This window comes from Nesoenas mayeri, assembly GCF_963082525.1.
Source record: "Nesoenas mayeri genome assembly, chromosome: 18".
In the NCBI taxonomy this organism is placed as follows: domain Eukaryota; kingdom Metazoa; phylum Chordata; class Aves; order Columbiformes; family Columbidae; genus Nesoenas; species Nesoenas mayeri.
The window spans coordinates 4399913-4425226 of NC_137566.1; the positions used below are offsets into that span (position 1 = coordinate 4399913).

The 25314-nt window shown below is 45.6% G+C and overlaps 1 protein-coding gene across 1 annotated transcript in view; it reads left to right on the plus strand.

Moving 5' to 3' along the window:
- Nucleotides 1-25314, plus strand: part of LOC308047465 (voltage-dependent N-type calcium channel subunit alpha-1B-like) — a 270800-nt gene that overhangs the window by 136170 nt on the left and 109316 nt on the right. Inside the window, exons 8-13 of the mRNA XM_080355981.1 lie at nt 2713-2828; nt 9066-9122; nt 9837-9911; nt 12177-12266; nt 16761-16970; nt 25157-25269. Of these exons, the coding sequence (XP_080212107.1) occupies nt 2713-2828; nt 9066-9122; nt 9837-9911; nt 12177-12266; nt 16761-16970; nt 25157-25269 (661 nt within the window). The remainder of the gene's footprint in view (nt 1-2712; nt 2829-9065; nt 9123-9836; nt 9912-12176; nt 12267-16760; nt 16971-25156; nt 25270-25314) is intronic.

Consider the following 25314-nt stretch of genomic DNA (forward strand, 5'->3'; position numbering starts at 1 on the left):
AACTTCTACGGCAATGCCAAATCTGCTGGTTCCAGAGGACAGGAGGGTGCAGGCGGTTTAAACCTCAGCAGCGTTCCTCACTGGTGTCTTGAAAAGTGCGCACGGATGTAGAGAAACTACTGAAGGTTTGCAACTTAGCAAACTTTGTCTCCTCGTTTTATTACGTGTTTAAAGTTGAGATTAAAGGGACAAGTCCTAGGTAGCTTTTGGTTTCCTTAGGCCAGACAGCAGCTGGCGGAGGATGAAAGGCTTTGCAAGGAAAGCTCTCCCTTGCCTGCTCCAGAGGGGCGAGGGGTGGCTTAGAGCCCAGAAAGCCAAACGTATTTTGGGCGGCATCCCCAGCAGTGTGGGTAACAGGAGGAGAGAGGGGATTGTCCCCTCTGCCCCGCTCTGGTGAGACCTCCCTGCAGTGCTGGTCCAGCTCTGGGTCCTCAGCACAGGACACACATGGACCTGCTGGAGAGGGGCCAGAGGAGCCACAGGAATGACCTGAGGCTGGAACAGCTCTGCTGGGGACAGGCTGGGAGAACTGGGGTGTTCAGCTGGAGAAGAGAAGCTCCGAGGAGGCCTTAGTGCAGCCTTTCTGGACTTAAAAGGGGCCAATGAGAAGGATGGGGACAGACTTTTTAGCAGGGTCTGTTGCGATAGGACAAGGGGTGATGGTTTTAAACTAAAGGAGGGGCGATTCAGGCTGGACATGAGGAAGAAATTGTTGCCCTGAGGGTGGTGAGAGCCTGGCCCAGGTTGGCCAGAGGGGTGGTGGATGAACCATCCCTGGAGACATCCCAGGCCAGGCTGGACGGGGCTCTGAGCACCCTGAGCTGGTGAAGATGTCCCTGCTCATGGTAGGGGTTGGAATGGGTGAGCTGTGAAGGTCCCTTCAATCCAAACTGTTCTATGATTCTTTGATCTGCTGTCCCTCCTGCCTGCTGTGGTCCTTCATGACCCTACTTGTGGGATTTTACCTCCTGCTCCCATCCGGCACATCTGGGAAATTTGCGGTGACACAATCTTGTAATGCAGGAAATGTGGCCCCTCCACGTCTGGCAGTTTATAAATGCACGTTGTCACTTTGCGCTGTCTGATCTCATTCCTCCCCTTCCAGAGAGAAATCAAAACTGAGAGGAGGTCCCTGGCCTTGACCAGCAGGCACTGAACCAGAGATGAGAACATTAGAAAGGAAGAGGGGGAAATCGGCGATCCAGCTAACACATGCAGGATCCCAGCTCACCGGCAAACCTGTGCTGAATGCCAAAGAGGAGCTGTCGGTTCAGAGCGATGTTTCGGCTTCCTCCGTTTCAAGGATGGGGTCATGGGCTGTGCTGTCAGGTGGGGGATGGGAGAGGGGAGTCAAGAGCCTGGGATGCGCTGCTGAAATCAAGATAACGGCTCAGCCGATGGCAGCTCTCACATCAGTGGGTGGCACGAACGTGTGTCGTGGTACTGAGCAGAGTTCACCCTGCAGTCCCTTCTCTGTGGGTCAGACAGTCCTGTCAAATGAAGAATAAGTATCAGCTTTGAAGCGTAAAGTGTAGACTGTGGATATAAAGCTGGTCTGGGACCTTCAGCTCCTTTTTCCCTATTCTTCCACCTTCCTCCCATCTCCTCCTCCTTGCTGGCTTCTGAGGAGCACGTGTGGGTAATGAGTGGGTGATCAAGTAGGACTTTTACTGAAGAATAATGATTAACTAAGATTTGCAACAGTTAACTGAAGGTTTGAAAGACACAGCAAAGTTAAGACGCCAAATGAGCGAACCACTGGTGTACATGAAGGAGAAAAGCCTGATCCCACATCTAACTGTGCGGATGAAGCAATTGTGGGTCACTGCAGTGTGTCCTCAAAGAGAGGGGTTGCAGAGGGTGGTTCAGAGCTCCATAGTTATACATGGGCATGTACATCTCCAGGTGGGTCATCAGAAGCTTCCCAGTGATGTGAATTAGCCTGGGAAAGGCCCCAGTGCAGGTCTCTTGGGGCTGGTGGCTGCACTTTTGTCCCAGCATTGTTTCAGATGATGCAGTAGGATGTACTGGGACAAGATTTTTGCAATGGTTGTGTGAACTTTGCTTTCTGACTCCCCTCTACAGTCCTGTTCTAATGATTTGGTATCAAGGTTCTTGCTTTCGAGCAAATGGCAGGATCATTGTTACCCTCAACCCAGAGCATCTGGCCTATTTCACCTTCACCCGAGAGCACCCATCCTCACTTGTAACTCTCGTTTGACTTGTGTTTGTCAAAGTCGACTTAAGTCTGGGAAAACTCAGAGAGGGGTTAACGGGGAAGAGTAGATATCTTTTACAAGATAGAGACACTGCTGTGTGTCTGTGACATAATATTGTGCTTCTAGAGGAAATTCTGCTGTGGGGTGAGTGGTGTGGAGGGATGGAGGACAGTTTTTAGTGTTGAGGGTAGTAATTTGTATTGGGTGACTGGACAGGTTGTGCTTCAGGATCTTATTGTGACGGACACAGAACAAAAGTGTGTGCATGTGGCGCTTTGCAGTCCTCGTTCAGGATGGAAGAGGCAGAGAAACGACTGAGCTGCAATCAAAGTAGTAGTTAGTTGGACAACAACATAGTTTGCTGTCGTCTCCACTCACTACGGCTGTCATTGACTTCACAGGCTTCATGAACACAAGCCGAAAGATGAAAAGGGGCTGCGTGTTTTCCCTGACCGCTTGTGACATGTTCCCTTTCATTCTTCTCTCTCCATAGTGAATTTGCCAAAGAACGAGAAAGGGTAGAAAATCGTCGAGCTTTCCTGAAGCTCCGTAGGCAGCAGCAAATTGAACGGGAGCTCAATGGGTACTTGGAGTGGATCTTCAAAGCAGGTAAGGCCAGACATCTCCTGATCTTGGTTCAATATGTTTGTGGCAAGTGGAGTCTGGTGATGACAGAGGACAATGGCGACAGAACTAACTAGTCTTTGGTGTTGCTGGCCATTGAGATGGCCATTGAGATGTTGCTTTTGTTGGGCTTGTTTCTGAGCAGTCGCACTGAAGCTATTGCAAAAAATCTGAGTTTGGTTAAGCAAAAACAAAGGAGCTGGGCCAACTTTCTTTATTGCTGAGTTCAAAGCAATTGTCTTAATACAGTATAATATAAAAAGTGATACAGTGCCCAAAGTCTCCACAGTGGGGAAACTGTTCCCTTGTAAAAGTCATTTATATTTTATTTACTTTCCACCACAGCTGTTTTATAAGCCTCCCTTGCTGTGATGGTAAAATACACTGGAGTGTCATTTTTATGAGCTACAGAGATCACTTTCATGAAACTCACCCTAGCACATATTAACATTGCTTTATAACCATTATAACTGAGCATTGCACTTTATTGCAAGCCGTGAGCAACTTTAAAAAGGACCCAAATGCACTAATTTAACAAAAAATAGCCTGCTTTTCTTTTCCTTTTTATCAGACAGTAAAGATTACCAATAGACCTTCTGCATTTCAGAGTAGCTGATACATAGATTGACATGGCCATAGTGCAGTTCATTCACATAGCACCAGAAAAACTTCTGGGGCTGATTTGCTTCCTTGCTTGCTTTTCTGAGACGCTGAAACATCTGAAGGAAAGTGCCTTTTAAAACAATGATGGGCAGAAAAAGAAGCTGCTGTTTTTCAAATAGATTTTCAAGTGCCTTTCTATGCACATCAGCTTCATCCTTGCCCTTCACAGATGGGAAAACAGAGGCCCCACGTTATATAGTGACTGACCTGATGTCAGCCCAGAGATCAGTGGCAGAACTGGCCCCTGGTGCCCCTGAAATCCCTGTTGTGATTCCTCGTTTGGAAATCTGTGCTGATGCCAGAGGCCTAAGGAGCTAAAATGTGCCTGCGCGAGTAGTTTTGTGGTCATGACAACTCTTTGCAGTGTTGCACGAGCTGCGTCTGCGCCAGGGGCTGGAGCATCCCAGTGCTATTCTGTGTAGAGGTGGCTCTTTTTCAGGATTTATGGCTTTAGTTTCATGTGCATAACCCGGGTGTCAGCATTTTCAGGTGGATCCCACTGAAGCGCTGTGCCCGGGGCTCTGTGGGGTCCCCTGGGAGCACAGGGGTGGCTGCGGTACCTGCCCAGGGGACAGAGGTCTGGGCAGGACTTTCAACAACCTGGCCAGGGAGGAGAAACACTGAAGCACTGAAATGTAAAATAGGAAGACGGAACAGCAGTTTATGTGGTGGCTTGAACCCATTATTTCCCCTGGCGCTACACAGGGTGACAATTGATTGCCAGTTGTGTTGATGGGCTTTTATTCACTGTGACTGTTCCACAGCAACTGTCCCCAGTTAGGTAACCACACTTCATTCTGTGGTCATTCAATGAAGGAATCATTCACTTTCCATTCATCATTTGTTTTCCCATTTGTTTACAGCTTTTGTGCTGCCTCAAATTCAAATTAATTAACAGTTGATCCGGTGGCTGGACTAGAGTGCACCATGGTTCTTCCATCTTGCTTTTGTGACTCTCGTGATCTCTCAGTCTCTAAATCCTGGTCTCCTCTCAGTAAATTAAAGAGGAGAATTCCCTTGCAGGGATGGGGGTTGCTCCTTTTCATTTTGGTGACTGTTCTGCCAAGAAAAGCGATGCAGAGGTCATTAGCAGAACTTGGCTGAAAGTTGAGGTGGAGAAGTTATAAAACAAAGAGTCCCTGCTCTGATTTTACATCCTCTGGGAATGGCTGGTTTTTCTATTTCTGTGTTGCCAGTGCTGAATAAATGCCACATCAGTATGGAGTAAAACTGCTTTAAAATGCCCATCTTTTTATTTTGTCTAATAACCCAAAATTCAGAAGGTTTTCTAGAACAGGAAAGTGTGTGCAAAATAGCTGAATTAGGGAATAATAAAAATATGCTGTACAGGCATTGTTGAAAATACAATAGGAATATAAAAAAAGCTTCCTAGTACAGCTGAATAATAGCAATGATTAAAATCAACTTAGTAAATCTTTGAATACAAAAGGTAGTGTGAAGGCAAAGCAAAACAGATAACTGAGAGAATTCAGGCACTGACATTTGAGGCTGTGCTGTCGATGGGGTTTTCCCATTGGAGAGGCCAGGATTTCAGCTACAAAATGATAATGAATTTCCAAAGTAGATAATAAGTTTTTCTTGTCCAGGACCGTGTGTGGGACAGTGGCCAAAGCCAACTGCTCAGATGGGATCACAGTGATCACAGCCAGTCCAGCCTGGGCAGGGATCCGCACCAGCCCCGGGCAGTGGGGTGTGATGAGCTGTTTGCACAAAAGAGAGAGCAGAACTCATGGTGTTCTGCTCTAATGTAACTCCGGAGGATTTTGTTATTACTCATGCAAATATTTAATTGTTTTTAAATCCTTCTAGCATCCTTGACCTCATTGAATCTTGTAGCAAGGAGTTCCACATGTTAACAGCTAGTTTTCTTTTGAAAACACACCCAACAGTGTGTCCTGTCCTTGATTTTAAGTACATTACCTTTCCGCAGTGAGAGGAAGAGCGCAGGAGCGCACTTCATATTTCTTGTTATTGCTTTTCTCTCTACCTTGTTTCATGTTATTTTTTCTGCTCCAAAGCATGCAGAACCAATCTGCTCAACCCCCTCTCTTCCCATGGAGGTCTCTCCAGGCTTCTCATATTTATAATGTCCTCCCTGAGCGTTTTGTTTGTTCATTTTTTTCTCATTTATTTTTGATGCAAGGTAGGAAGAGTGGAAGGCTGCATTCTGGTGATTCACAAAGTGGCATCTTAATACTTAATCTGATTGGTTTCGCTCTGTAGTGTTTTACATATTTCGAGTAGTTGCTGGAGCTGGGAAGGAGGTTTCCTTGTTCTGGGTAGTGCTCAGGTTTTTATCACAAGGGCTGTAACTGGTTTAGGACCAAGGAAAGTATTTGAGTGACTAAATTCCCTCCTTCATCTGTTCACTCCCTCCCATTTGGCAACACTGATTTTAATTTGACGTTGTGCTCATCATTTATTGAACACTCTTGAGTGTCTTTAATGTTTTTCACAGCCTTTCTCTATTCATAATCTGGATTATGTTATATTATCTCTTGCATTAGAAAGGTGGTTCAGGTAAAATTTTGGAATTGTTTACTATCAACCATTTCTTATAGTGAAATTGTAGACTATTTAGTCCTCCAGAAGAAAACAACGGGTCTTTGTTTTCTACCTCTTAAGTGCTGAGTTGAGCGTGTTCCAGACCCGGTCTAACAACTTGTCTTACATTTGTGTTGTAAGAACGAAACTTCTTTAATAGCTGGTTCTTGAGTAATTGCCTTTTTTGCTTTTGGTGGTGCTTTATTTTTTTTCCAACTGGTAAAATAAAAGTATAAAAAGGAAGCAAATATAAATAAAAAGTGCTTATGAAGGTTTCAATGAGGTGCGTTGGTAGAGCTAAAAGATTTTGGTGCCAGCTCACTATGGATAAATCACCAAAAGTGCAGCTGTGGTCCAAACTGAAGCCAACACAGCTCAGACTATTTCAAACATGGACTGTTTAATATAGTCAGCAGCATATCTGCTTGAGGGATCTATACCAAGGTGTTTTAAGCAGTGACAACCTTAATGTGCAAATACTTGTCTGAGTTACACTTAATAGAGGAAGCCTTAATTGATGAAGTGCTTAATAAATGCCTTTTTAACAAAGGGTTGGGGAACAGAAGAGAAAATTATAACACTGTTAATGTGTTGAAGCATTGAACTTAGATTGCATGACTTGAAACAAAAAAATCGACCCACGGTCTGACCGATTTCCTTAGCGTTTGAATTGACTTTCTACACTTAGGATTATACAGAGGCCAGGTATATGAAGTTTCCGACTTTACTTATTTCTCAGATGCATGTTGAAGAATAAATACATAGAGTAGTCAGGAGGGTTTTAATATTCTCAAATGAGATAACAGGTGATTTCATGTAAAGTTCCCATATCATAAGGCCCAGACAAGGCAAGGAAGGTTGTAACTCAGTAGAGTCTTTTGGAGGCTGTCAAGACAAAATGTTGCACCACCTTAAATGACTTATAAATCTGAAAGTGTCTTCAAATCTGTAAGATTTTGAATGTTATAAAACTAGTGCGAGTTAGAGGGCAGAAATAATGATCAAATCCTATAATTTCTTTCACAGAATTTAGGCCAAAAATTCAAATTGTGATTGTCATGTCAGTCTCATAAACATTGAATATTATTTCAAAGTGAACTGTATTGATCAGTTAGAAACAGACATGTAATCTTAAATTTATATTGAAGAATAAAGTCAACTCTCTGGTGTTTTTTTTTTTTAGTAAATTCCTTAAAGGGACCAACTCTTCCCACCTCTAAAAAGGAGGTGATACAGGTGTAAAAATCAGTGCTTCACACTGTTGTTTCTCTGGGCATGAAAGGACAGTTTTCTTCCCCAAATAACTCTCTTCAGTTCAACCAATGTCAAATGAAGTCTTGTTGGTGCTGAGCGAACCCTGTCCTGTTCCACCACTCTGCTCTTTGGTTCGTATTTTCATTGGGCTCTGTGCAAAGCCAGTACCAAGTCAATTTGAAATTGTGCCTCCTAGAGGCAAAAAAATGGCAAAGCCAAGCAACGTAATCCATGCAAATGATTTTGCCCCTACTGCTTTCTCCATTAAACTCCTCAAAACTGCAGCAACTATTGGGCTGTCATGCTGCATTTCGAATGGAGAGCGGAGACCTAGAAGTTCTCTGCGCGGAGTAAAGCGCTTACAAGCCCACAAATATTCTTTTGAAGATGTTTCTCTTATCTTCCAAGGACATGCATCATTTTGAAAACATCTTGCTCAGAGACTGGAAGCCTTTCAGTTCAGAGCTAACCAAGCTTCATGTCTCTTTTATTTTACTTCTTTCTGAGTCCATGTCTTTCACACAGCACTGATTGCGAGTGTTTCTTTGCTCCTAGAGTAAGCAGGCTTTGGCAATGGGTTTAATCTCTCTCTTCCAGCTTATGGTGACTCAAATGCAATTCCTTGACATGACAAAGCTTTATGAACCTCAGGTTTCAGCTTTCTGTAGGAGAAACAGAGCAACAAGCTGCTTGATACAGCCTGAAAAAGCCACCTACATACCTACATCAGCGAGAAAGGGCAAGCAATGTGTGTGAGATGGCGAGAGAGATACTGCAAGAAGGACAAATCAGAGTTCCCCATGAGAGCATGATGCCTTCTTTCAAAGGATGCATTTTAATTAACTTTTTCTACTTAACAAGTCTGAAGCTTCAACAGTTAAATTCAGTTGTTCTTCCTTTTGTTCTGACTCCTGGTGTCTGTTGAACGTGAGTTATTTCCCGTAATCTGCTCTTCTTTTGAGCCCACAATATCCCATCTTCCCACGCCAAAGAGAAGGAGAAGGGGCACCCTGTTCTCTGCTGCTTTGCCTGGGTTGTTCAGCTTCCCAGTTCATCAATATAAGGTTTGCTTTTATTTCCAGTCCTGTAACATGCTGCGTCTTGTCTGTACTTAATGACCAGCAATTAATCTTAGTGCTGAGCTACCTCGCACTCTGATATCCTTGCAAAGCCCCCGTGGCTTCGTTTGGAGGCTAGAAATTGCAGTTTTGATACGGTCTCTTTGTCAAATATTTCTTCTAATGTATAGGGACTGTTGTTGGGGTTTTTTTCAGGCATCCTAATTATTTTCTTCCAGTCTCTGTGTTAGTGCTGACTAAAGGCAACACAACTTCCGATCTTCTGCTTAGGTGTATGGTTAAGAAAAAAGAGCAAAGTCCTAGCAATGATGACTAGCCTGCTGAGCTGTGGCGTTGCTCGGGTCTGAAGGAAGATTCTTGCTCTCCAGATAGCTGGGTAAAGAAACTGGAGTGGGTGGTTCGTTATGAAGAGGGGAATCATGGAGGAGGTGCTACAGTTTCCCAGTGGCCTTTCTGGCCTCCTCCCCCTGTGCAAGAGGGGCACAGGGTAAGAAACGCGGCTCTCTCAGCCATCCCGTCCTCCACAGGCTTGTAACTGGGAGATTCAGTGGGGTCAGGTTGGTGGCAGCCGGGACAGGTACCTGCTGCATCCAGCTCAGCTGCTTTAGAGCGGGGATGTGATAAATCCGAGGTTGAACCTTGCTGTTTTTTCGTTTTACAGAGGAGGTCATGCTGGCAGAGGAAGACAAGAATGCAGAAGAGAAATCTCCTCTGGACGGTAGGTCGTTTTGCTGTGCCGTTCTCCTCCTGTGACACGAGAGAGGCTCACGTGCTGCCCGCTGACATGGCTTTCTGTTGTCACCAGGAGGGTGTGAGGAACACGCTCTTGCATGCACTTGGCAGCAGTCGGGCTAAAGAGTCCCTTTGCCCGTACCGGGTCTTTTTGAGGTTGCAGGTGGATGATGAGCAGTTATGTGACACACCACACTGGGATGGGGGTCAGTCGGTCCCTACGCTGCCTGTGGGCCCACGGCGTGACGGGGATGCCCCGTCAGGCTCTGCCGAGCGTGGCTGGCCGCGTCTACCTGCAGGTCGTGGTAGGGTTAGGCTGCAGATCGGATGCCAGAAAAGAAACGCGTTGACCGAGAGAAGGCAGGGCTCTAAACAGAGGTTTCCAAAAGGATTTGGCCAAGAGACTAAGACCCCTGTTACTTGTAAGCAGTAAGACATAACAGGGTGTGGTGATCCTCTCTTCCGACGTGTGACCCTAGCGATGCAGGACGGCTGGAGCTCCAGACACAGCGAGGCCGCGGGGACCGCTCTCCCTGCGCCTCCAGACCCAGGAGCTCTTAGGGTGCGACAGCCAGTCAAAGTTCAGTTAAAGATTCTTCCCTCTCCCTTTTCTGACCATCTTTCGTCCTCCCATGTCTCCTCCTTTCCCCTCCCCTCCCTTTTCCCTCCTCTTTTTTTTTCTCCTCCCGTTCACTGTCAGGGAGGGCCGCCTCGGAAGGGCCGATTCAACAAGGCACGGCACCGGCAGAGACTAGCAGCGGCAGCAGCTACAACAGTGAGTGGATTGCAAATCACCAGGGGCTCAGGCGGGACAGGGCTTCCCCCCCGCCGCCCCACGCACCCAGGTCACCGGCGATGCTTCCCGGGTGGTTTTTTGCACCTCACTCCGAGCCACGCGGCTCCTTGGGGCATCAGGCGCCCACCTGCCAGCCCACGTTGGCCAACCTGGTGACCTGTGCTCGGGGAGGACTCGGGGATGGAAGAGCTGGGGCTGAAGGAGGTCAGGGCTGAGGTGTGCTTGGCAAATCTTGGTGCGTGTGTGTGGGTGTGTGTGCGCTGGGGAAGTTTGTCCAGCACGTGGGTGCAGCCAGGGCTGTTAGTCTCGAGCTTTCTGTACTTAAAAGGGACTGTTAAGAAAGATGGGGACAGACCTTTTAGCAGGGCTCGTTGAAACAGGAGAAGGGGTGATGGTTTTAAACTAAAGGAGGGGAGATTCAGGCTGGACATGAGGAAGAGATTCTTGACCTTGAGGGTGGTGAGAGCCTGTCCCAGGTTGGCCAGAGAGTTGGTGGATGAACCATCCCTGGAGACATCCCAGGCCAGGCTGGACGGGGCTCTGAGCAACCTGAGCTGGTGAAGATGTCCCTGCTCATGGCAGGGGGGGAGCTGGGAGAGTTTTGAAGGTCCCTTCAACCCAAACTACTCTATGATTCTATGAAATGAGTGTCTGGAAGAGTAGTCTGAAAAGCTGAGTGGTGTCAGTGAACTAGAGGTGGGTGCAGACTGTGGCATAAACACCCAGGTGTGCTAAACCTCCCTCTATACCAGTAAGCTAGAAGAGCATGGCAGTGTTTCCAGCCTTGAAGCCCACTGATATGAAGCAGCCTACATCTATGCTGGGAAATTGTCTTAATCTCAAAACCAGGGGGACATTGCATCCAAGGTGCCTGTAGAGATGGCACGACCTAACTGCTAAACATGTGCAGGATGTTTTGGAGGGAGAAGATAAAGGTATTCATTCCCTACCAGGGAGTGTTGTAAAACTTTAATCCCAGGGCTTGGTTGTGTTTCAGTACTGGGGATGGCCCTGGACATCCTGGAGTGTACTGGGACAGGTGCAGCCTGAAGGACCCAAAATCTGGTGTTGCTGGGAGTGAGAGTTCAGCCTGTTGCTGGGCGGGGAGGTGGTTATGTGTAAAAAATTGGATCCAGAGCACTTATTCAGAGCATCCTCTCCTCTTTGAGCCTCTCCAAACCTGAGTGATGCTCTGAGTGTTTCCTCAAGTGACAAAAGCACTAACACTTGCCTTAGCTGTGGAGGAAGAAGCGCATCCGTTTCTCTGCCAAGGAGGGGAAATTTGTGTAGGGTGGGGGGATCCTCTCGTATGACCCGACCCCCCGGGCAGTCGCTGCAGAGTGAGTGGGTTTGCTGTGTGTGCCTACTGAACAGAATGTATCACCACACCGTGGGGTGTCTTACTGCTGATAGCAAACGGTGCTTAGTTACTGTGTGTCTTGAAGCTGTTACCAAACTGTACCAACGTTATTTTTCTCCGCTAGTTCTCAAGGTTTTGCAGGTAGGTGGTCACGGGACCAGTGTCCGCTCCTGTGTTACCCCTGTGCACCGGGTGAGCGGTGCCGACCTCTCCGAGCCTTAAGCTGCAGTTCTCTTTCCCTGTCGAGTAGAACGGTGTAGAGACACTCTCCCTATAAACGATGCTGTTGGACAAAGCGTGTTTTCAAAGGGTTCTGACATCCCCAGAGGGAAGGAATTGTACAGTGGGTGCTGTTAAGAGTGCGTTCAGTGATTTGTGGCGGTTGCTTTCAACGTAGCGTTTCTGCTGCTTTAGGCATCGCTCTGTGGTGAGCTGTATCCGAGCACCGTAAACGCTCACTTCTTAATGGTGCACACTGTAAACAGCATTAATGTTTTTAGTGGCTAGAAGCACTCATCTCCTAACCCACTGGGGCTCAGGAAGATTCAGTGACCCTGCCCAGCAATTCTGCTGTGCTAAAAGGTCCAGTGGCTGCAGTGACCCCCCGCCACCCTCCTGCATCTGCTAGGGTGAAGTGTGAGCATGCAGACCTGTGCCTGGCAAGCCTTCAAGATCTCGAAGGTTAAATAAATCAACAACCCTGGCATCGAAGCATGCGGAGGCCCTGCAAGGTTGTAGGTTGACTGATTTGCTCCAGCTTAGCCTTGTGTGGGAGCTTTAAGCTGGCATTGGGAAGTAAATGCTGGCCCTGGAGAGCGAAGGGAGGGGGAGAGAGAATCCACTCTGAATGCTCACGGGGCATTTTCTCTTTAATTTGCACACAGTGTTGAAAAGAGCCGCAATAAAGAAGAGCAAAAATGACCTGATTCATGCTGAAGAAGGTGAGGACCATTTCACAGACATTTGCTCCGTTGGTGAGTACTGGCTTTGCATTCGCCGAGGTTTAGATCTCCGCCTAAACATGTTCACATCGCGTTTCCTCCGAGCATCTCCTTTGCTCCAGAAGTTGCAATTTTAAGAAGAATTATCCCTGCTCCTGCAGCAGTGCTCAACTTAGCAAAGCAAATGGCTTTGTGGCTTCACCCCAGTGCTGCCCTGCTCAGCTCTTGCATGCTGCATCCTTTAAAAGAGCCCTGCCGAAACGCTCGGAGAGCTCGTGCTGGGTTGGCCATACTGCGATTCTGCTTGGAACACGCTTATTTAAGCTAATGAAGCCCAAATACGTCAAACAATACCGCTAAGGCTCATCTGTTGCAGGAAGGAGAGGAAGTGGACACTTAGTCACATCTGTCACTAATGCACAGCGTGTGGTTTTTCAGCCTTTGCCGTGTGAATGGTTACTGGGAGGTGCTGAGCAGTGGCCCTGTTTGTCATATTCTTGCCTTAGAAGAGGGTCTTAAAGCAATTCTTCATGTTTTTAAAGCCAGATATGGAGATATGCACCTGTGTGCATGCAATTACCTGCATGCCTCCAGCGCAGGGTGTAGCATCACTGCAACGTGTAGCATCAATGGTGCAATTTTGGTACATTTAGCTCTGGAAAATGAGATGCTGTCAGGCGACAGAGGTGCTGCTCCTTCTGCAGTTAAGGGAGAATGACTTCCCTCCTGGGACGTGGCAGAGAGGCAGGTTTGAGGTTTGCAAGGGGAGGAAGGCTCTGAGCACACAGCATCACATTTGGACATGAGCAGAGAGACCTTTCAGTCGTGGGTTTTTACTTGCTGGCTGGGGAAACATCTTCCTGAGTGCTTTGCAGTTAGCTGTTTTGATTATTCCTGTCCCTGTTGTTTGAGTCTGTATTTCGCTTTGCTGCTGAAGCAGCAGATGTTCTCATTATCTTCCAAAGAAACGTCTTGGCACCCCAGTTACCACAAAGCAGCAAATCCTGGATGTATGAGAGTAGCAGCACAAATGGTACGTTTGAGAGTATGTTTCTGTATATGCTTGCAAGCATGAGTGCCTCAAAGGCTCTTTGGAAGTTGGGCATTAACATTTTAAGAGATTACAACTGCTGCTGGAGTTTTTTTTTCCCCCTTTAAGTGAAGACCTGGTTGCAGGAAATGAATGTTGCTCAGCATGTTACTGACACCATCACCCACTGTTGAGCTGCCGCAGTCCTCAGGCTGAGCAGGCTGCAGGTTTTGTGGCTAAACTGCCGACAATTCTGAGAGTTGCTGAAAGACGACAAAAATGCAGCAACCGTGTGCATTTTTGGTTGGTTTTATTCCGAGCAGCTTGGATCCCTGCATGGATAACAAGGAATGGACATTTTTGGAACATTTGTTCATGGTTGCAATAATTATGAGGTCTTTGCATTCACATCCAAGTCCCTCCAGGCTCTGGGCACCCATGCCACGCAAACAGATCTTTGAATTGAGCGTTTCAGGTGGCAACGGATGACGGAGCATCTGGACTTGTGGATAATCTGATGCAGAGCTGGGAACTGTCTCGGGAGCATATGGCCGGGAAAATAACAGCAGTGCTTTCCACCTTCTGCGAGTGGTTCACCCACTTGGGAAAAGCGTTTTTGATTCATGAAACAAGGCAGAAAAAGAAGAAATGGATAATGCAGATAGTTCTGCAGGCTCCTGAAAAGGCTGAAACTCTGCCTAACATAAACAATCAGATCATATGGGCAATTATGCATAAAGAATATGTTTTTGGGAAAAGGCTTTTTGGGATGGTTTTCTGTAATGCCTTGCTGATGGGAGCGTAAGGAGAGTGGAAGAACTAACAATATAATTACCAAGTGCAATGTGAAGATGCAGACCAGAGTGGTACAGACTTTGACAGGTCTCTTGCTGGCCATTGACTGAATGTGTTGCACTTTAATTCAAACACAAGTACCTCAATGAGCCTTATAATTGCATTATAAAGCTCTATAGTGGTAAACACTTCCCAGTGTGTTCTCTGGAGTTGTTCCTAACATTTATTCTTTTCTTTCCTCCTAACGCTCAGTCTTCCTTTCCGCACTAATCCACGTGCAGCAGGAGATGCTGCTCCTTCTGCCTTCTCACCCTCTATGCTGCACCAGACACAGGGCACTGTCTTGATCGCCAGATGGTGAAGCCTGGAGAAGTGGACGTTTTCTACATTAGATTAGTTTAAATACTGCTGCTTTTGTTTTCTGGAAGATCAGTAGAACCATTAGAGAGGGGGTGAAAGGGCAGCAGACTATTCCCATGCAAATCTGACAGCATAGGCTTGCTTGAATATCTGAGAAGTCTTTACCTGCTAAACAGTAATACGGTACGGTGCAGCCTGTTTCTTAACCTGCAGTTCATGTGGTTGTTTTAAAGCAATAGATGAGCACCATTTTCTTAAAATTGCTAAAGGAAAGATTATCAAACTAACATAGCAACAGCATACTAAGCTTTCTGCAAGGAGTTTGTTCAAAGCCTGGCCAGGGCCAGCTCTGCATTTGGTGTGTTGGTGGATGGCCAAAAGTGTGAAATGGAGCAGAGAGCTTGCTTTCTATTTGAGAGACAGCACAGCATGCTCTTATGTAGCTGTGAGGCTTGGAGAACCCATTGGTGTCACATCTGGATGCTTCATCCTTTCTGTGAGTGCTGTGTTTGATATTACTGAAGGATGAAACAGGGTGAGATTTCCACCCCTTCCAAGTATTGAAATGCAAGCAAGCACACTCAAAAATCTGGCTGCCTCAGCCAGAACACATTGTTCATGTAACTCAGCTGTCTCAAATGACAGCCCATGCAAGTCACGTGCTCTCATGGTGCTTGGTCCAAGACAGGATGATGTGTGTCCTGGTCAGCCCTACCTGCTGGGACGTTCTGGCCCATGACGGGGAAGGGCAATAGTGTATTATCTTGCCACAAACCATCTTAGAATCATAGAAACTTTTTGGTTAGAAGAGACCTTCAATCATCAAGTCCAGCTGTTAACCCACCCCTGGCACTGCCCCATGTCCCTGAGAACCTCATCTCCGTGTCTGTCCAACCCTCCAGGGATGGTGACTCCAGCACTGCCCTGGGCAGCCTGTTCAATGCCCCACAGCCCTTTGGGGAAGAAATTGTTCCCCACATCCAACCTCAACCTCCCCTGGCGCAACTTGAGGCCGTTTCCTCTGCTCCTGGCGCTTGTTCCTGGGGAGCAGAGCCCGACCCCCCTGGCTCCAAGCTCCTTTCAGGCAGTTCAGAGATCAGAAGGTCTCCCCTCAGCTCCTGTTCTCCAGCTGAACCCCCCAGGTCCCTCAGCCGCTCCATCACACTTGTGCTCCAAAAGCACAAAAGCCAAAGGTTCGGTAGCAGTTTCAGAGCGGAGCCGGCACAGTGGGAAACAGGTAGCGGGCAGCCTGCAGCAATCACCATTTTCCCGGCTTGCAACAGCGTCTGTGGCTGTTGCAGAGGAACTCCAAGGGATGTGTGTTTGGTATTAACGTGCGCTGATTTCTCCTGCCTCAGCACTGGCTGGAAATTTGCCTTTTCATCATGTGTTTCAACAGTGCCTGCGACCGCAGGGGGAGAGCTTACATTAGAAATAATTTCTTCTGTCAGCTTCCTATTGTTAAAACATTTGACTCTTTTCCAGGGTTTGAGGCCAGACTCGAAATGCAGCTGATATAGGCAGAATTGATACAAATGAGTAGCTGTGCCCAAAATATGATGCATGGAGGCAGATTGAGCCCTCTGCTGTAGAAATATATGAAGTAGTGGAGTAAAATAAGGAGACTTCAATCAATTCAGTAGTAAAGACTGGATCTTTGCCTGGTTCTTGGAGCAGGGGAAATAGGGACCAGCTGTTGCCAGCTACCCAGCTCCAAGGAGACATGACCAGAAATGCCACTGTGACTGGTACTTTCTGTCCTTCCAGTCAATCGGGAACCCAAAAGTTATGGGTTAAACTGGGACAGTCAAGAGTACTTAGAATCATAGAATCACTGTGGTCGGAAGAGACCCTCAAGACCATTGACTCCAACCATAACCTAAATCTAGCACTAAACCGTGTCCCTAAGAACCTCATGTCCGTCTGTCCAACCCTCCAGGGATGGTGACTCCAGCACTGCCCTGGGCAGCCTGTTCCAATGCCCCACAGCCCTTTGGGGAAGAAATTGTTCCCCACATCCAACCTCAACCTCCCCTGGCGCAACTTGAGGCCGTTTCCTCTGCTCCTGGCGCTTGTTCCTGGGGAGCAGAGCCCAACACCCTCCATGCTGCCCAGTTTCTTTAGATAGTGAGGCTGGGCATTCATTTATGAAGTTCTAAAATCTCAGCATTCACCCTCACGATGCCATTGCCAGCAAGATGCCCTTGCTCAGCCCATAGTCAGCACTCCAGCTTCTGCTCAGCCGTGTTTCTGGTGCTTGGGAGAGGGTCTGTGTGCCCGGGAACGTCCTCCAGCCTTTCACCTGCTGGGATGTGGGGTGGTGACTCTGCTTTCTGTCCTAGGGTCTCCTTTTGCCCGCGCCAGTTTGAAGAGTGGGAAGAACGAGAGCTCGTCCTACTTCAGGAGGAAAGAGAAAATGTTCCGGTTCTTCATCCGGCGCATGGTGAAAGCTCAGAGCTTCTACTGGATTGTCCTCTGCGTGGTGGCCCTCAACACGCTCTGTGTCGCGATGGTGCACTACGACCAGCCGGAGAAGCTCACCACTGCGCTATGTGAGTACCGGGGACTCCACCTGTCCTCTGATGAGGTCTGGTGTCTTTGATCACTCCAAGCACTGTTACATCCCATAAGGTTTGTTTTTTTGGGGGTCAGACATGCATCAATGAATGGTTGTAGTATCTCAAGATTTATTGAGTCATAAAAATTGGAAAAACATGGTACTGATTTGAGCTGAGAATGTCATCCCAAACATTATCTGAAACTTGAGATTCAACCACATTTAGATCTTGTAGCGCTGCAGGAGGATTTGTTCCGTAACCAGCTTTATGAAAGAAGGGGAATGACTCTGTGCTTGGGCAAAGGCCGGTTTCTCTGTCTGATCAGCATCTGCAGGATTCCTGCTGCTTTGCAGCTGATCTGATCCCATGGCTGGTTCCTGTTGTGAACACTCTTAAAGCTCTACTGGGGCTGATGTCCCTGGGCTGGCAGGATGTGCAGTGGCCACTGCTGCTCGGGAGATAAAAAGGTCTATTGGTGTTTAAGGAATCATAAAGTGATTTACTACAGTTGTAGCAGTTATTGTCTTATTCTTTAAAATGCCGCAACTTTACAGCAGAACTTTTTTTGATAATTGTTTCTTCCTTACTAATGGTGTGTGATCAGATGGGATAGAAGTCATGATGCCCTCCAGTGAAAATAGGTACAGTGGTGATAGACATAATACCATACAGGTTATACATATTAGTGCAAAAGCTTTTATTTTAGCTTGGTTCCTGTGGTCAGTTATCAGTTTAGGCTTCAGATGGTCTGTTTTAAGTGCTTTTGAAGCCTAATTTCATTATTTTTTTAAATTGCATCTTGTTCTGTCTTGTAATGAATAATCAGTGGAGGCAGCTGTCTGCAGTCAAAGCCTTTACACACCACAGTGTTACACTGAGGCTACAGACTTGCTCACAAAGCCTGTTTTAAAAACACAATGTGAAGGAGAGAGCTTTTTTCATTTATTTTAATTAAGATTGCAGGCTATGACTCCTAGAGCTCCAAAACCTGTAGGAATGTGGTGACACTGCAAGTTTTTCCTTCTGAGGGGAAGGGATGGAGAGTTTGTTTCTGGATGACAGAGCCATTGCGTTTGTCACTTCTGGATCTATACAATGGTCAGGAAGAAATCTTTTTGCAGTACTTGATATTCAGATGTCGCTGCTTCAGGGTTTAAGTAAAACTTCTGAAGCCACAGAAGACTAGGAAAAAAACCCCAAATATTTTAAACAGTCTGACTTAATAACTGTGGCTTAGATCATTAAAGATACTTACCTACCTAATTTTCATTGATTTCTTTATAAATTAGATACTTAAACATTTGTAGCCCTAGATCCTCAAGTCTTAGCTTATTACAAGGAATCAAAATTTGAAGCTTTTTTTATAGACCTAAAAGGTCAAGAAATACCAGCTGCTCTGGCTTCAAAACCTCCCTGTTAATCGTTGATGGAACATTTAATCCCACCAGGTAAATGGAGCTCTAACGACAGATGCAGAAGGACAGAAATTTCTTTCAACTCCTTTTTTTTTATTCCCCCAAGATTTAGACTGAAAAGAGGGACAGACTACACAGAGAAGTCAGTCTTGCTTATTCATTTCCTAAATTTAACAGATGAAATAATAAGCTGGATTGGCAGAGTAATTAGAAGTTTGAGGCTTAGGATTTCCTTTTGAATTAGGACTAAATGTCTAGAAAAGAACCAACGCTTGAGTCTTTCAGTTCAAAAAAGACGGCTTTAGATTTCCAAACTAAGCTTTAGGAACACCTTATGCAGTAACTTTTCTAAGAGAACATGAAGATATCTGTCAGCCAGCAACTTCTATTTAATAGAAGGGATGGAAGGGATTTTCTGTTGGTTAGAATTAAAGATGTGTTGCCATGTGGGAAACTTTTCTGGGACAGAGACCATCACTTATTTTCCCAACCTACCTTAGTTGAAGGAAAAAAGTAAGGACAGTTGAACTTGTGTTGTGCCTGGGATCAGGGACTGGGGTGGATCCTTCTTTTGGGAGCTCTGGGTATGTCTATAACACACAGTATTGTGAATTAGCTTCAGATAAGTGATTTGTTGTGTTATTTTTAATGGAAAAGTCAGAAAAATGCCAAGGAACCCTGTGTTCTTGGAAGTTATAATAAACCCTCAGCATCCTCCCAGCCATTGGTACTTTCCTGGGTCTCATCTGCCCTTGATGTACCTTTGGATCATTGTACTGTCTTTACTGCAAGACCTAAGTGTCTTTGGTCAATAAGGAAACACCTGGGCAGGTATTTCACAAATCAATCCCTTGGACTCACTAAACCCCATACCAGTAGCTACAGATAAATACTGTTAGAAACAACAGCGAGGGCACAGGTAAAGCCAGAATGTCTGAGCAGTCACAGGTTTTGTGGATGTTCTTGTAGAGGTGCGAGCATTGGGTCTTTAAATGGACTGGTACAAGATTAGCCACTGTGACACAGAGAATAAAAGCCAGAGATGCAGAATGAATGGTCATCATGGAAATTTAAGATACTATAGATAATCTTCTCCCTCTTTTTTTTTTTCTTTAAAGTTAGTTTTCTCCAAGACAAGAAGCAGAGGTGCCCTTGGTTCCTTGTCTCTGCCCTGTCTTATGGCACAGTGTAATAGAAACTCTGGGAAGAAACCTATTGTAGCACAATTTTACAATGGAGAGCGTGTCCCCCGAAAGGCTTACAAGTCCAAACTCTTAAACTACAGGAGTCCTGTACTTCTAAACCCTCCCAGCTTTTCAGGGTGATGAGCTGTACTACCATATTCATGCCTATCTTTGTGTTTAGTGTAACCTGAAAGTTTCTGCCTGTTTTCCTGGGGATGGTGTAGTTATCATAACATAATCTTTCCTATTATTCTAAAGCTTAATATTTAATACAGGAGATATTTTACACCTTAAGGTGCGTGGACTAACTGGTTGTTTTGTTACTGCACTCGGGGTAAGGCTGGACTTGGCCCCTCTTCTGCATGCACTAAACCACAACCAGCCTGATGAACCCTTCAGCAAATACATTTGTGAAGGAGCTCCTGGAAAGCCCCATTCTGCCCAAGATTTGTGCACAAATCCGCTAGATACAGCTAGAACAAGATATCACAAAGCCAGGGGATTTGAAGCAGCTCCTGGAAATACTTGGCAAAATCCTTTAAGTGTAAGAGTGACAGAGTTTAAAAATGGCTTTAAAGTTAAGCCACGAGGAGTGAACTGCACTAAGAGGAGCAGGACTTGGCTAGTCTGATGTAGAACAAGAGAGAAATGGCCAATTCTAATGATGTTGTTTCATGGAAGGTGCTTAGAAATGAATTGCCGAGGAGTTTTGTGAAGTGCAGCAGTGGGAGAGGAGCGTGGAAACAAGTCTGGCAGGATCTGCTAAACCCTGAAACTCTACCCAGGCACCTCTAATTCAATTATACCTGTCCCTCTGGGGAGAAGTTTAATTACATTACAAATTAATTTTACTTAAAGAATGGTTGGTAAAAGCCTACGGGTCTGCATTGATTTATTTTTCCCCTGGTCTTTTCTTTTAACTTTTGTGCTGTTGAATTGTTCTGATTAGCTTTCTCTGTTTGATATTCCACGTTGCTGCAACTGCTTTGAAAAAGGAACCGTAGGAGCTTTAGAAAGGGGCTTGGGATTTCTTTAGTCTTATTGAAAGAGCTGATGAGAAATTCTTTGAATTCTTGGGGTGTGGTGGGGAACAGGACATCCTTTATGCCCCTGTAATTATCCCCAAATTAGAGCGGATATTTTCCATCTCTGCATGGGAAGGACTCCAGTGCCACATTGCTACAGGAGTTTTCTCATACATGGACACATGGCATGTTCTGCCCACCAAAGCATGGGCCTTCAATTAAATAAGTTACAATTCTGTATAAAAGTATGTATTTCATGCAGCCACACATAATTGTCATCAGTCTGGTGGGGTAATTTCCACCATTGCAGGTATTCTCAGAAAAAAAGGGACTTTTGTTGAAAGACAACTCGCTAATCCAGCCTCGAAAAGCATCCCTGAGGTCTAGAGCAGTGATGGATATCCCTCTGGGTATGAATATGCAGCATTTGCAATTGCGAGTAAAGGCTTTTTGAACCAAGTCTATTTATTTATGTCTGCTGAGCATTTCTACATCTGCTTGGTCAAAGAGGAGGAAGTTTTACTTCACCGAGGTTCTACTCCCGGTTGGTTTAATGTATGGGGAGCATGAGCAGAGGAAATCAAAGCGGGAGGCTCAGCACCTGCTCCTGATGACATCGGGCTGGGAGATGGGGCAGAAATGGAATTAATCCACGGGTGATTGACAAAAAAGGGCCGCTAACTATCTAATTCAAACTTATAGGGCAAAAAAGATGCTAGCGCAGCCTTTGCCAATAGCACAAATTTGAAATTGAATCAGAGTACTTGTATCAAACTTTTTTTCTTTAAATCACATTACAAAATGCTTCTGCTTGAGGCAGATTAAATTACATGTGGGGTCTGAATACCAGGAGGTCCAAACAATGAAATTGCATTTTCAATTATATGGGCAGGGCCGTGTCAGGAGAAATGGTGTTTCTGATCCCTCCATTGGAGAAGCTGATTCGTTTTGACTCAATTGCTTCTGCCCAAGGAGTTCACTATGTCCACGTTTTCCTTCCCTCCACCCCTTGCCCTCATGGTGCTGGTTTGTAGCACCCGGTATCTACTGAAATACATGATATAAGAGATATTGCTGCCTATCTGGAACTCTGCTCTTGGTGCAAGTCACCAGCTGTGAAAGAACAAATTGAGTTGTTCTTTCAAGAGCTGCTAAAGGGAGTTGTTTCTTGGATGTTCTCAGTTTCGAACATTTTCTGGGCTTTGTTTGTGGTGGGTTTTGCTTGATTTTTGTTGGTTTTTTGTTGTTTTCAAATCAAATATTTCTCAATTCTGATTTGCTTACAGAGGGCATTGGACAGCTTTGTTTCTCCTCTGACGTTCTGATTTTGCAGGTGTGTTTGCAGGATGTGTCAGTCCATTGATGGAACGTTGCACTGGTTGATACCTGGGTTTTTTTGTTCATGCTCCTGCTGGATGGGCAACTGAGCATTAATCCTTGTTTCTTTCCTCCTTTTTCTTCTTTTGGAATGATGGTAACTTGGCAAAGTACACTGAGATCTCTTGGTGAAAATCATAATAAAACCCCTCCTACCTAGTATTCTTGTTATTCTGTGAAAGAATATGGAGTGGACCTGAAATGTAACTCTTAAAGGTGAGTTTGTGGATGGAGAAGGGGATAAGAATCCCCTGCCGGAGTGAGTTATGGTGGGGGTTGTGCAATGTTTTCTGTAGGACCCTCCTGACAGTTTTAGGTTTTGCCTGTTAACTAAGCCAGGCCTCCAGTTTCAAAGCACCAGTTTGGTATCAATCCTCGTGGTAGGGAGAATTGACTCTCAAGTCATTCCGATAAGCACCATCGAGCTTGCGGAGGGAGCAATTCCGGTCAGCACAAACTCTGGTCCAAGGTTTCCCTCCGGGCTAATGACTGAAACAGGTGACAACGGCAGCACAAATTCTTCCACACCCGGAGAAGATGCATCTGCTTTATTGGGGGAGTTTTGCCTTCTGGTTCTTACCGTTTCCAAAGTACATCAGGTACAGTATGGAAGTTCAAGATCTGGCTCAGAAGGTAGTTTAAGCTTCTGATTTACAGGGCCAGCTGCCAATAATTAAGGCTTTTAACATTCTTACTACTTCACAGTCGGAATTTTTTAAATTATGTGCAAGGAAATTCAATACCACCAAACATGTGTTTTTAAAAAATTCTCTATTTTTCTATTATTACACTTGTCAGTCACCTCGTTTTATGGCAGACATTGGTTCACCTGGTCCCTTTCCCTCACCCTCTGCCCCTGTACAGTCAGATGGATTGTCAGTGTAGCTGTAGGTGACTCCCTATTCCGGGCTCCCTTGTGTTGGAAACAGCTGTTTGCTCACTGCACTCTTGCCTCTGTTGTCAGAAAAGTCAATGTGGTACAAGTGTGAACAAGCTTGTCCTAGCAAGTTCTAAGCTCAAAGGGAGCTGGAGATGTGCTGCTCCTTGAGCACTGAGAGCCAGCGATGGAGCCTACATCTTGGTAAGAAAAAGGCTGAGAAGTCTGCAGACTTCATCATCTTATTCCTCAAACGTGAATGCTTTGCCCTTGAAAGTCATCTTTAATGATATTGCTCCTGTTTTCAAGGAGAGTAGGTTACATGATGTAATTAATACGCTCCTGGTATTTCCTCCCATATTGCAAATGTTGGCAGAAGTGTCCTTGCAGGCTCCTCACTGAAGCGTTAATAAAACCTTTCTCATCTAGTTAATGTTTCCTGGATTTCAGTTAACATTATGCCCATGATATTTCACGACTGCCTTTCGTTTAAAATTTAGAACTCCTTTTTTATTTTTGATAATTGAAGCCATATTTTTCAAGCATTTTCAAGAGACAAGCAGCAATTTGAGATGGACTTGGGCCAGCCACGTTCACTCAATTCTAAATGTGCAAGGCAGTGAATGGAGTGAAACCCAAGTAGTTTGAAAGGACCCATGTTCCCTCCCCTCTCTTTGCACACACTCATTAGCTGAAACCACGTATTGCAAGAGGTGTACAAAGCTCCCAGGATTCGAGATTATCCAGCTGGAATTTTTCATCTTGCAGCTTGTATCTGTTGCCCCTTGTCTGTCCGTGTGCACCTGTGAGACAAGTTTGGTGTCATCTCTTTATCTATCCTGGAATCATAAAACTGAAATTCCAAGAGGACTTTCCTGTAGCATATTGAAGTGCTGGAGCAGGTCCAGAGAAGAGCAACAAGCCTGGGGAAGGGACTTGAACACAAGCCCTATGGGGAGAGGCTGAGGGAGCTGGGCTTGTTCAGTCTGGAGAAGAGGAGGCTTAGAGCTGAGCTCAGCACTCTCTAGAACTACCTGAAGGGCAGTTCTAGCCAGGTGGGGATTGGGCTCTTCTCCCAGGCATCAGCAATAGGACAGGGGGCCATGGGCTTCAACTCTGCCAGGGGAAATTGAGGCTGGAGATTAGAAAGCAATTCTGTGCAGAGAGAGTGGTCAGGCATTGGAATGGCTGCCCAGGGAGGTGCTGGACTCACCGGCCCTGGAGGTTTTGAAAATGACATTGGCCATGGCACTTAGTGCCATGATCTAGTCAATGGGCTGGAGTTGGACCAAGGGCTGGACTGGATGATCTCTGAGGTCTTTTCCAACCCAGTCCATTCTGTGATCTGCACTGCTGCAGCATCCGAGAACCTTCTGTTGTGTGCGGAGCAATGGGGTTGATCTCTGCGCTTCGAAGTTTGATTCTGTTCCTCATCTTTTCTCCAGAGGGAGAGGTTTGCCTTCTGCTCTTTAGTTTGTTTTGGGAGTCTAGAGGTGTTTTGCCCTTTTTGTGTTTGTTTTTAGCGTTCCATTGTTTCTGTTGCTTGTTGGCCTCCAGATCCAAACTTGCATGACCTAAAATGCCAACAGCAGCGTTTTCTGTAGCTTTGAGTCCTAAAATCTCGATCTGGAAATTATAGTCCCAGCTATGTTCTTTCTGCCCTTTTTTTCATCATAGGTGATAAATTTTCCCATCAAAAGCTTCACAGCCTATTTGCCTGTGAAGCAGAAGGAAACAGAACTTGCTCTTCCATAATTATATGGTTATACAGACATAATAAAAATAAATGTGGCTATGTGCTAACAGTAGACACAACACCTCTGAACATGAGCTCTCAGAGGCATCAGTTCCATTGGGTATGAAGGTATTTTTATCATGAGAGGGTGTTACAAAATCTCACACCCCGCTCCCAAAAGTGACTGTTTTATGTAGGTATGAGAGTCCCAAATATACATTTGCAAAACATTATCTGTGCAATTAAATTAGACCTTTAGAAAAATTAGCTCCAGAGCTTTCTTTTGAAATTTCTTTACAAAGATGATGAGAATATTTAGTACTCATAGCAAGCATCCCACAGTACAGATGAAACATTGTGTTTATGGTTCTTGAAGGCTGAATACAACTCATGTGCATGTAGAAATAATGATGTGAAACTGTCCTTGGTGTCTTGTTTGGCATTGCAAAGGGATTTTCTTCTGGCAGGAGGCAGTCTGTGTTGTGGAAAAATACCATTGCTCCCCACATGAAGAGATGAGCCTACCAATGTCTTGTGGACTAATTAGATCTCTTTTCCTCTTTCCAGATTTTGCAGAGTTTGTTTTTCTGGGTCTGTTCCTTACGGAGATGTCACTGAAGATGTATGGGCTGGGGCCAAGAAATTACTTCCACTCTTCATTCAACTGCTTTGACTTTGGGGTGAGTAGGTTTCGGCTTCATGGATGGAGCATGTGGCTCTCCCGT